Source organism: Entelurus aequoreus, linkage group LG20, assembly GCF_033978785.1.
Source record: "Entelurus aequoreus isolate RoL-2023_Sb linkage group LG20, RoL_Eaeq_v1.1, whole genome shotgun sequence".
In the NCBI taxonomy this organism is placed as follows: domain Eukaryota; kingdom Metazoa; phylum Chordata; class Actinopteri; order Syngnathiformes; family Syngnathidae; genus Entelurus; species Entelurus aequoreus.
In genome coordinates this window covers 37297153-37309477 of record NC_084750.1, presented here as the reverse complement: position 1 = coordinate 37309477, position 12325 = coordinate 37297153, and the positions used below count along the sequence as shown (strand labels likewise).

The window sequence follows — 12325 nt, the reverse complement described above, 5'->3', positions numbered from 1 at the left end:
TCCGCTTTTTCACCATACAAACAGCGTGCCGGCCTAGTCACATGTTGTATGTGGCTTCTGCATACACACGAAAGTGACTGCAAGACATACTTGATCAACAGCCATACAGGTCACACTGAGGGTGGCCGTATAAACAACTTTAACACTGTTACAAATACGCGCCACACTGTGAACCCACACCAAACAAGAATGACAAACACATTTCGGGAGAACATCCACACCGTAACACAACATAAACACAACAGAACAAATACCCAAAATCCCTTGTATCCCTAACTCTTCCGGGCTACAATATACACCCCCGCTACCACCAAACCCCCCCCCACCCCCCAATCTCCGGAATTCGAAGGTCTCAAGGTTGGCAAGTATGGCCACACTGTGAACCCACACCAAACAAGAATGACAAACACATTTCGGGAGAACATCCGCACCGTAACACAACAGAACAAATACCCAGAATCCCTTGCAGCACTAACTCTACAATACGCTACAATATACACCCCCCGCTACCACCAAACCCCCCCCCCCCCCCCACCCCCCAATCTCCGGAATTCGAAGGTCTCAAGGTTGGCAAGTATGGCCACACTGTGAACCCACACCAAACAAGAATGACAAACACATTTCGGGAGAACATCCGCACCGTAACACAACAGAACAAATACCCAGAATCCCTTGAAGCACTAACTCTACAATACGCTACAATATACACCCCCCGCTACCACCAAACCCCCCCACACCACAATCTCCGGAATTCGAAGGTCTCAAGGTTGGCAAGTATGGCCACACTGTGAACCCACACCAAACAACAATGACAAACACATTTCGGGAGAACATCCGCACCGTAACACAACAGAACAAATACCCAGAATCCCTTGCAGCACTAACTCTACAACACGCTACAATATACACCCCCCGCTACCACCAAACACCCCCCACCCCCATCTCCCGAATTCGGAGGTCTCAAGGTTGGCAAGTATGGAAATACTATACAGGAACACATTTAAACACCACTGAGCATTGAAACACATCAACAGTGTACAAAACAGGTTATTTTCTGGCACATTTAAAAATTAATAAACCCGCATCAGCAATTAAAACATATCTTATGTGGTACTGTCAAAATGAAAATTGCTAAAAACATATTGAACATGAAAAAATATAGAAAAAAAATATTTGAACTCACAATTTGTAGCACCCATTCGACGCCATATAAGCCGGTACCGCTCGTAGTCGGTTGATTCGAGTGGAAGTGGCGGGCATTTCCCCATCTCATCGCCGGGACAGCTGAGCTAGCTTCCGGGGTTGACCGACATCGTCTCACAAGATGTAGTTTCTCTTTAAATATCCTTCTTGAAAATGGCCTTGCAAATATATATCTGCCACCTAATCAACGTTTGATTAGGTGGTGATTTCTCTGCTAGATTTCTGTATGGCTGCGGCGCAACACTTCCTGCTTCAGTAAATTGCAACTTGTGATTGGATGCTCCATCAGGCTACCTACATAGGCTACTGTCAACAACTTGTGATCCGATTGGCTATCACAACTGTCTCTCAACTTTGTGTTCTCCAATTCATCCGCTAACGGTCCCGGTGAGTATCCAATCACAGGACATGTAAATAGAAGCTAGAAGGCCTTACCTGCAACAACTCGGGATCTAATTGGCTATCGCAATTATCTATCAACTGTATGTGCCACTGGGGATAGGTTGATTGGCAACACTAAATTGGCCCTAGTGTGTGAATGTGAGTGTGGATGTTGTCTGTCTATCTGTGTTGGCCCTGCGATGAGGTGGCGACTTGTCCAGGGTGTACCCCGCCTTCCGCCCGATTGTAGCTGAGGTAGGCTCCAGCACCCGCCGCGACCCCGAAAGGGATAAGCGGTATAAAATGGATGGATGGATGGATGTATGTGCCCGTTCACTGACAGTTTAGGACGCCCGCATTGTTGATTCTGAAGACCCCGGGCAGATTTGGTACAACATGGCAACATAAGCTAGCTGAATTCTGATTGGATACAAATTAACCTAAAAACAACAGCACTGTAAGGAGCATAATATGACAAGAAGAGAATATGAAGACTTTTAGATATTTACGGAAAGTAAATAAAAAATTACTTTTATCTTTAATTATGATCATGATTTCTGGTTATGTTAGGCTAGCACAGAAGGCCTTGCTGGTCCTGACGGCACACCACTGTTATTACCCAAGGGGGCGTGGCTACATGATCAAGTGGCCAAATAGTAAACGCTTTCTGAGTTCTTTGCATGCATGTTATAGAATTCTGTATTATATTTTCAATGATAGAAAAACCTAAAAATTCTGTGGTAGATTACGTGGGACGTGTAAGTGTCAAAAAGACAGCCAAAAGAGGTTGGTAGATGAGAATAAATTTAAAGGTAAAATATAATACGGAAATGAACCCAATTGCAGGAAATGTATTCTTTAGTTTCAACATTTTACATCATGCTGATAGAAATGTTCCTCATATAAATCGTGAGTGAGTTTGTGATTTTGCCTTTAAATACTGTAATTTGTTGATCATGATTTTAACCAGAGTAAAACACAGGACAACATTTTTTAAATTAACAATATAAAATTACAACAATATAAGAGAATGTATCAATATTAACAAAATTAATCAATCAGAATAATCTAATTCTACAATGTTTCCCCTCGAATTTGACAGTTTTAAGCCTTTAGCAACTTTCCTTGCCCCTAACTCAGGGGTGTCCAAAGTGCGGCCCGGGGGCCATTTGCGGCCCGCAGGTCTTTTTTTAACGGCCCCACGGCACTTTTTAAAAATACGATTGAAAAAAATAAAAAACATTAAAAGTGGTATTTAAAGAGCAAACAGGTGAAATGTAACAAGAAAATGTAGCAATATTTACTCTAATCACACAAAGCTGCCATGTAGGCTGTTTCTTTCTTTAAAAATGAATAATGATCAAAATCAATGTCATTATGAATTATTGACCTATTCAAGGCTCTAATTACGTCACATGAAATATTTTGAGATATTTTTTGGGGAAAATGTTGCATATATTGTGTTTGCCATGTAGAAAAACTAGCTGTTTTTTTTAAAGAAGGGCCTAAAACGAACTAACAAAAAACATAAACAACCATAAAACTTATAATTGACAGATGGATCTGAAGTTCATCTCGAGATTATTGTGTTAAAAGTAAACGGTAAACAAAAACAAAATTATAATTTTTTTTTAACACTTTCATGAGTAGGACCCTTTTGGATCCCCTACAATTTTAGTGTGATTACTTTTTAAGTGTCATTGCTCAAAATATAATAATGAATTAAAATCAATGGTGTTATGAGTTATTGACCTTTTTAAGGCTCCAATTATTATATCATCTGAAATATTCCACTTAAAAATTTTATTGCGTGAAAATATTGCATATTATGTGGGTTTTTTTTCATCAAAAAAAGGGTTTTCTTTGACAAAAAGAGCATACAATTTAAATCTTTAACAATTGTTATATTGACAGACCTAATGTTGATCTAGAAATTTAAAAACTTGAATAATAACACAAATAATAATACTGAATAATGACACATTTTTTTATATTTTTTGGACCAAAACCCTTTGGGGTCCCCGGGATCAAGCCTGAGTGGAAGCCTAAATGTATATTTTTTATACACATATTGTATTGGTTTTTAAAATATAAAATATCAAAATGGCCCCTGCTAGCTTTGATTTTTCAATGTGCGGCCCTCGGTGGAAAAAGTTTGGACACCCCTGCCCTAACTGATGATGTCAAAGGTACCCCACTAGCAGAGGGGACAACAAGAGCCCTTCGGAGAAGGTGCATTTTAGCATGGCAACGAGAGCGGTTGTGCGTGCACCATGGCCCGAAAGGTGTAGAGCGATCAATAGTGACTCTGGTGACTGATCACAGCGGATTAATCAGTGACACAAGATCAGTGAGTGGCTGAAATGTCACCAGCTCCATAATTAAGACCTTCATTAAGCCACAGTTAACAGAGTGGATCTCTGCTGCATACACCAATTCCCTACCACCCCCCGATACACACACACACACACACACCATCCGTTTCACCATATGCGTCATTCTGTCCTTCAATCCTTCTTTTCATTTCACTCAACACCCCCCAACCCCAATGTTTTTGTGCTCTCGTGTCAAACAGGGCTCGTCTAAATGAGGACGGAAACATTTAATTTCAGCAGTTTCTCATTTGATAAAAAGGGATTTTAATCCCGCGTTGTTGTGCAAGCCCCTATTTTATTTTGTTGTTTTACTCCAAATACTCCCTGCCAACCTTTAACCCCGCACACCTCATCTCTGCCTCCCTGGATCAGAAGCACTCCACTACAGTCCCATGATGCGTGCTCCTGTAAATCCAGATTAGCCGGCGAGTGTTCTTAATCTCATCACTTCCCCAATCCCGCACGGGTGTGTGTGCTTTTCCTCTTTTTGCGCAACGGGGGCCCGAAAGAACGATAGACTCGGGGATTACAGCGGATTCTAAGACAGTCGTAGATGGAAGGTGAGGAGAGAGAAGAGTGGCGGTGCACTCACGGCACCACTTGATTAGGTACATCACTTATAACAGGTATGTTTATACAACAACAGTATTTTCTTTACATTTTGGCTTTTGTTGTTGCGGTGGTACAACAAAAACACAGCCTCCTACTTACTATAGTGGCACCATATATATGTATATATATATATATATATATATACAGTATATATATACATTAGGTCAGGAAAAAACACAGAAGCTATTTCATCCCTACAAGCCTGTTTTGCAGGCTTCCCTGCCTTTCAGGGGATTTTATAAAATTTATAAAATTGTATTTTATAAAATACGGGGATTTTATAAAATGTTATAAAATGATATTTTATAAAATTAGGGGATTTTATAACATTTTATAAAATGAAATCCCCTGAAGAGCAGGGAAACCTGCGAAACAGGCTTGTAGGGATGAAATAGCCTCTGTGTTTTTTCCTGACCTAACGTATATTCCACTCTACCCCAGTATTGAGCACTGTATTACGGATAAACCACAGTAACCTCGACTATATATATATATATATATATATATATATATATATATATATATATATATATATATATATATATATATATATATATATATATATATATATATATATATTTATATATATATATATATATATATATATATATATATATATATATATATATATATATATATATATATATATATATATATATATATATGTATATATATATATATATATATATATATATATATATATATATGTATGTATGTGTGGGAAAAAATCACAAGACTATTTCATCTCTACAGGCCTGTTTCATGAGGGGTTTCCTCAATCCTCAGGAGATCTCCTGAGGATTGAGGAAACCCCTCATGAAACAGGCCTGTAGAGATGAAATAGTCTTGTGATTTTTTTCCCACACATACATATTACGCTCTACCATGGTATCGAACACTATTTTTTGGATAATCTAATTAAGACATATATATATATATATATATATATATATATATATATATATATATATATATATATATATATATATATATATATATATATATATATATATATATATATATATATACATATACATATGTGTTTGTGTGTATGTGTGTATATATGTACCGTGATTAATCTGGTTTTAAAAAAATAACATGCAAAACATTAACGTTGACAGCCCTATTTTATACATCCATCTATTTTCTACTGCTTGTCCCTCTCGGGGTGGCGGGGGGTCTTGAAGCCTATCCCATCTGCACTCGGGCGCCCTATTTTATATATAAGTTGTTTGTTTTTGTGATTTTTTTGTGACTTTTTAGTGCTGGTAAATGCAACTTTCTTTGGCCCCCTGGTGGCTTATTTTACATTTGTACTCAATAAAAAACAGTACAGAGACTTGTGGCGTAACTATGTCAGTTTGCAAAGAACTACGGAGTCAACCAGGGCAGGCTAACAAGCATATTTTTTAATAAAAACTATTTGGAACACAGTCGGACTCACGCATGTGAACTATTAATAACGCGACAAGACTGAGTCACCAGCGCGTGGGATTTTAGCACTTGATTCGGCTGACAAAGGAACTAGTTTATTAGGCGCAATGTTTGGCTGTACGGTAACTGAGATGACGAAACCGTGAAAAACTTTTCTGTGAAAACCGGGGTACTACTATACGTACAGTCGCGATCAAAAGTTTACATACACTTGTAAAGAACATAATGTCACGGCTGGAGGTAATCCTCCTTTTTCATTGTCCCATTTAAAGCACCAGTTCCATTGGCAGCAAAACAGGCCCAGAGTATAATACTACCACCACCATGCTTGACAGTAGGAATGGTGTTCCTGGCATTAAAGGCCTCACCTTTTCTCCTCCAAACATATTGCTGGGTATTGTGGCCAAACAGCTCAATTTTTGTTAATGTCCAGTGCCGGGTCCAAACCCGGATAAAAGGGAGAGCTGCATCAGAAAGGGCACCCAGCAGAAAAAAAACCTCAGCAAAATCAAACAAGTGAACTATTCGCTGACGTGACAAACTGTTAAAGTGTCAATAAGATGCAGTGCATCATCGGTGGAGGTCAGCGCCAAAAATCCAGTCTTACACAAGTAATTGGACTCGAATAGTTCCTTTTAACTTTAATCCAAAATGGCGCAACAACCAACTTCTCCCTGCACGTAACAGCAAGTCGCTACATTAGCACGTAAACGGAGGAACCACATTTTCAGCTGTTGTCACAATGTCACTTGATTCTGCTTTCTTATTTCCCCCATTTATCCTCGTTGGCCTGGGAAGTGTTTCTCACCAACTTTACCACTGATGTGATGTCACAGTAAAGTAGAATATTAACATATTTCCAAAGCGGCTGCACATTTACATTCTATTTGACATTGTTATCTCCAAAAATAAAACTGAATAGGATAAATCAATCAATCAATCAATCAAAGTTTATTTATATAGCCCTTAATCACAAGTGTCTCAAAGGGCTGCACAAGCCACCAGGGACGTGCACATGATTATAGAGGGGCAGGGGCTCAAAGTCAGAAAAGGGCAGGAATTTTTTTTTTGGTCCTTTACACAATATGGAAATTAATGTAAAATTAAATTTGCTAATAGGAAGCTAACTACTTAGCTGTGTGTCCTTTGTAGGTAAAAGTGATTGCCATTTCTTTTGTGTCAACAAATTATGGTCATAGTGAGTTAATTCACATTATCATAGGCTTGGAAGACATGAAAAGCAACAAAACACTGGTTTATTATTAGGCTATTTTTTGTTAAAGATAAGCACTTTAATATTGAACATTGAACAGTGCAACATGAACTTTGAAAAAAAATACAAAAATAAATACCCAAATGGAGAAAACTTCAATGTAAAAATCTGTCCTTCTTCCCTTAACTTGATGAAAACACCATCAAGTTGTAACTTATGGTCTTTCCCACTTAATGCTCAGACTAAACAACTGAAACGCAATACAGGGCCAAAAATATGGACCAGGGGCCAGTAGAGGGCTGTATCCTTTCTTTTTTTGGCTTTGGGCTGCAGGCATAATCAACATGAATCAAGTTTAAATACAGATGGCAATATTCCTAACAGATAACCTACATCTTATATCCCCAGAATGCTGAAATTATTATTATTATTATTAATAATAATAATAATTATTATTATTATTATTATCATTATCATTGTTCTTCTTCTTCTTATTATTATTGTTATTATTATCATTATTATTATTATTATTTTGTTAACCCACACAGTAATAGCAAAGTCACAATAACCTTATATCTAAAACTCTACTGTGAGAGAAATGTGATCCGCCGTAAACGTGCATTTTATTTTGAAAATTAACCCGGTGTTTTATTTTGTACATTAAAGAGGCAGGCTCAAACAACCCGGTATTACAAGAAAACGTGGAGTTTTTGTACCGCTGTTTTTTTTGTTGTTTTTTTTTACATCCCTGACAGGAATTTATTAATGTTGTTTAAAGAAAAGAAAAAAACACACACACACAGGCAGAGGGCACTTTTTAAGACGAGGCAAAAAAGGGCAGGGGCTCAGGCACCCATAGGGCCCTATGTGTGCACGTGCCACAACGACATCAGATCCCACTTCAGGGCAAGAAGAAACTCAACCCCATGGGTGTGTCAAAGAAAAACGACTCAAAACTCTCATATCTCAAAGCATTCAAACACATTCAAATCAATTTAAAACAAAACACCACTATTTTAACATGTATCATACACAGAGAGATATAGAAAATAAAAACAAACTTTTAGACCAAAAATATTGTCTTGAAAAACATCGCAATAGCATGTGCTACAAAACAACTTCAGCGGTTTTATGAAAAACTGTAATAATATTGTACAACATTTACCTTGGGGAGCAGACTTTTGTAGGTGTCTCCTTGTCTGTCGCGTAAAAATAGGAACTAGGAAATTGCTGTTTATGTTGCACACAGACATATTTGAGTGACTGACCGGAGGAGGTCAGATTTGACAAAGAACTGGTACGTGTGTCTGTGTGCCAAAGGTCATTCTCGAGTCAGGATTAGAAAGAACAAACTGAAACTGAAACTCGTCAAACACAGCATCTGCAGCTTCTCAATATTTTTGTGGATAAAAGAGGTTGGTGGCTGCATGCTTGTGTGTTGCAGACAGACTCTGTAGCGGGGATGACTCGCTTGGTCGGCTGCTAACCAATAGTATGTGTTTTTAATGGTTTGTCCATGAATTATTCACACCGTTTTATAAGCCGCAGGGTTCAAAGCGTAGGGGCGGAACAGTAGCTGTTTATAGTCCGAAAAATACGAATATAATAATTAGAGATGTCCGATAAATGCTTTAAAATGTAATATCGGAAATTATCGGTATCGGTTTTTTATTATCGGTATCGGTTTTTTTTGTGTTTTTATTTTTTATTTTTTATTAAATCAACATAAAAAACACAAGATACACTTACAATTAGTGCACCAACCCAAAAAACCTCCCTCCCCCATTTACACGCATTCACACAAAAGGGTTGTTTCTTTCTGTTATTAATATTCTGGTTCCTACATTATATATCAATATATATCGATACAGTCTGCAAGGGATACAGTCCGTAAGCACACATGATTGTGCGTGCTGCTGGTCCACTAATGGTACTAACCTTTAACAGTTAATTTTACTCATTTTCATTAATTACTAGTTTCTATGTAACTGTTTTTATATTGTTTTACTTTATTTTTTATTCAAGAAAATGTTTTAAATTTATTTATCTTATTTATTGTATTTTTTTTTAAAAAAAAAGGACCTTATCTTCACCATACCTGGTTGTCCAAATTAGGCATAATAATGTGCTAATTCCACGACTGCATATATCGGTATCGGTTGATATCGGTATCGGTAATTAAAGAGTTGGACGATATCGGATATCGGCAAAAAGCCATTATCTAATAATAACTATATATCTAATAATATCTAATATCTAATAATAACTAATAATAATCTATTTATGAATAATAATGACTTACTTCCGGTTAATTAGTACTTTCGGTTCAAGGCACTAAACAGAAAGACATACTGTAGATGCTCGACTTGCAGCACCTGCAGTGAGCGAACTTGTCCAAAACGTAACACAAAACACACCTTTTCAGTGTCTCTGTGGGTGTTTCATGAAAATTATTTGTTGAACACAAAACATTATGACCGTTAGTGGACAAATGCCCATTAATTATTCACACCGTTTTATAAGCCGCAGGGTTCAAAGCGTAGAGAAAAAAAGTAGCTTTTTATATTCCGAAAAATACGAATATAATAATCTATTTATGATAAATAATTACTTATTTCCGGTTAATTAGTACTTCCGGTTCAAGGCACTAAACAGAAGGAAATACTGTAGACGTTCAACGTGCAGCACCTGCAGTGAGCGAACTTGTCCAAAAAATAACACAGAACACACCTTTTCAGTGTCTCTGTAGGTGTTTCATGAAAACTATTTGTTGAACACAAAACATTATGACCATTAATTATTCACACCGTTTTATAAGCCGCAGTGTTCAAAGCGCAGGGGGGGAAAGTAGCAGTTTATAGTCCGAATATACTAATCCATTTATAATAAATAATTCTAATAATAATAATTAAAGATGCATAACTAATCCATTTCTAATGGAATCATAGGCCCTGAATCGTAATCGTAATTGAATCGTGAGGTGCCCAAAGATTCCCGCCCCTATTGGAGACCATGCATGCGTGTACTTCTCTGCAGGTCATCATGTCTGAACTTAGAAGCTGACTGTGTCTCATGGTTGTTTGTTTCCAGATGAACCGTCCCATCCAGGTGAAGCCAGCAGACAGCGAGAGCAGAGGGGGTAAGAGACACAGTCTTTTTTTTTTTTGCAAGTGTATTTTAAATGAATCGGATAATTTGCCCACTTAATTTGTGAGCAGAAGTTACATCAGTTGCAGCGTTCAGGCCGGATTAATTAGTATGCGGAAAAGGTTTGGATGCCCCTGGTTGATAGTAACCACGGTAGAATTTTGTATTGCCAAAGTGATACCATCTGGAAATTTGGGGGAAAAAATCATTCATAGGTTTTAAAATAGCAATACTTTCACGGAAAATCTTTTTTTTTTTATTGATTGGCCCGTGTGTGCATAGGTCCACTTAAGACAGTGTTTTTCAACCACTGTGCCGCGGCACACTAGTGTGCCGTGAGATACAGTCTGGTGTGCCGTGGGAGATTATCTATTTTCACCTATTTGGGTTAAAAAATATGGTAACACTTTAGTATGGGGAACATGTTCACCATTAATTAGTTGTTTATTAAAGTAACAAATACTTAATTTAGAGTTATTTGGACACTAGGGGAACATATAAGGGTTAGGTTCAGGCGTATGTTTAGGCTTAGGGTTACTAATAAGCAATCATTCTGAGGTTATTGAGGGAAGACTCTTAGTTAATGGCTTACTGGTTGTATAATAGAATAAGGCATTAATAAGTACTTAATAATGACTAATTAAGAGCCAATATGATACTAATTCGCATGCTAACAAGCAACTAATTAATGGTGAATATGTGTTCCCCATATAAAGTGTTACCAAAAATATTTTTTGCAAACCAGTAATTATAGTCTTCAAATTATGTGTTGTTGTTGAGTGTATGTGCTGTCTAGAGCTCGGCAGAGTAACCGTGTAATACTTTTCATGTCAGTAGGTGGCAGCCGGTAGCTAATTGCTTTGTAGATGTCGGAAACAGCGGGAGGCAGTGTGCAGGTAAAAAGGTGTCTAATGCTTAAAAAAAAGGTGAGTGCCCCTAAGAAAAGGCATTGAAGCTTAGGGAAGGCTATGCAGAACGAAACTAAAACTGAACTGGCTGCAAAGTAAACAAAAACAGAATGCTGGACGACAGCAAAGACTTACAGTGGAGCAAAGACGGCGTCCACAATGTACATCCGAACACGACATGACAATCAACAATGTCCCCACAAAGGAGGATAAAAACAACTGAAATATTCTTGATTGCTAAAACAAAGTAGACGCGTGAAATATCGCTCAAAGGAAGACATGAAACTGCTAAAGGAAAATACCAAAAAAAAGAGAAAAAGCCACAAAAATAGGCATTGAAGCTTAGGGAAGACAAGAACTAAAACACAACACACAGGAAAACAGCAAAAAAAAAAACCTCAAAATAAGTCATGGGGTGATGTGACAGGTCGTGACAGTACACCTACTTTGAGACAAGAGCTATATTGATGCATAGTTGGTTATGCTTTAAAGTCATATCCAACAATTGAGACAACAACTTTTTACTGTCAACTGAGTTTTGTTTTTTAATGATTTCTGCTGGTGGTGTGCCTCCAGATTTTTTCAACGCAGAAAAGGTTGAAAAACACTGCCTTAAGATGTGTTGTTAGTATATGTTGACATTTTGCAGTCAAACTGATTGAATAAATAATGGCTCCATTGATCCGTTTCGGTCCCAGTGTCCTTGTATTGCACATGCTGACTCATTGTCACGTTACCGAGGTACAGACACACAGTCCAAATATTAGCCCTGAAAAAGATGGATCCTTTATCTTTTGACAATGTACCTTGTTAAAAGACTGTGTTTTGAATGGGCGTGACTTCATGCATATATGCATATAATGCATACTAACATGTCTGAATGATCCATCAGTGAGAGGACACATTCTCTTTGGAAATCTTTAGAAGTGACTATCAGAATATTCAGTTTTTGTACGCGTTACTGCACTCTGTTGGTACTTGTGAGTATAGCAGGCTCGTTTGGGGATTTTTTTTGTCTTTTTTGGATCATAGACTGTGCATTCACAGGCCAC

General features: G+C 37.5%; 1 protein-coding gene across 6 annotated transcripts in view; it reads left to right on the top strand.

Annotated features, from left to right (window-relative positions):
• Window positions 1-12325, top strand: part of LOC133636252 (CUGBP Elav-like family member 3) — a 120581-nt gene that overhangs the window by 54882 nt on the left and 53374 nt on the right. For all 6 annotated transcript variants that reach the window (XM_062030066.1, XM_062030065.1, XM_062030067.1 and 3 more), the window contains one exon: window positions 10309-10357. In XM_062030066.1, the coding sequence (XP_061886050.1) occupies window positions 10309-10357 (49 nt within the window). The remainder of the gene's footprint in view (window positions 1-10308; window positions 10358-12325) is intronic.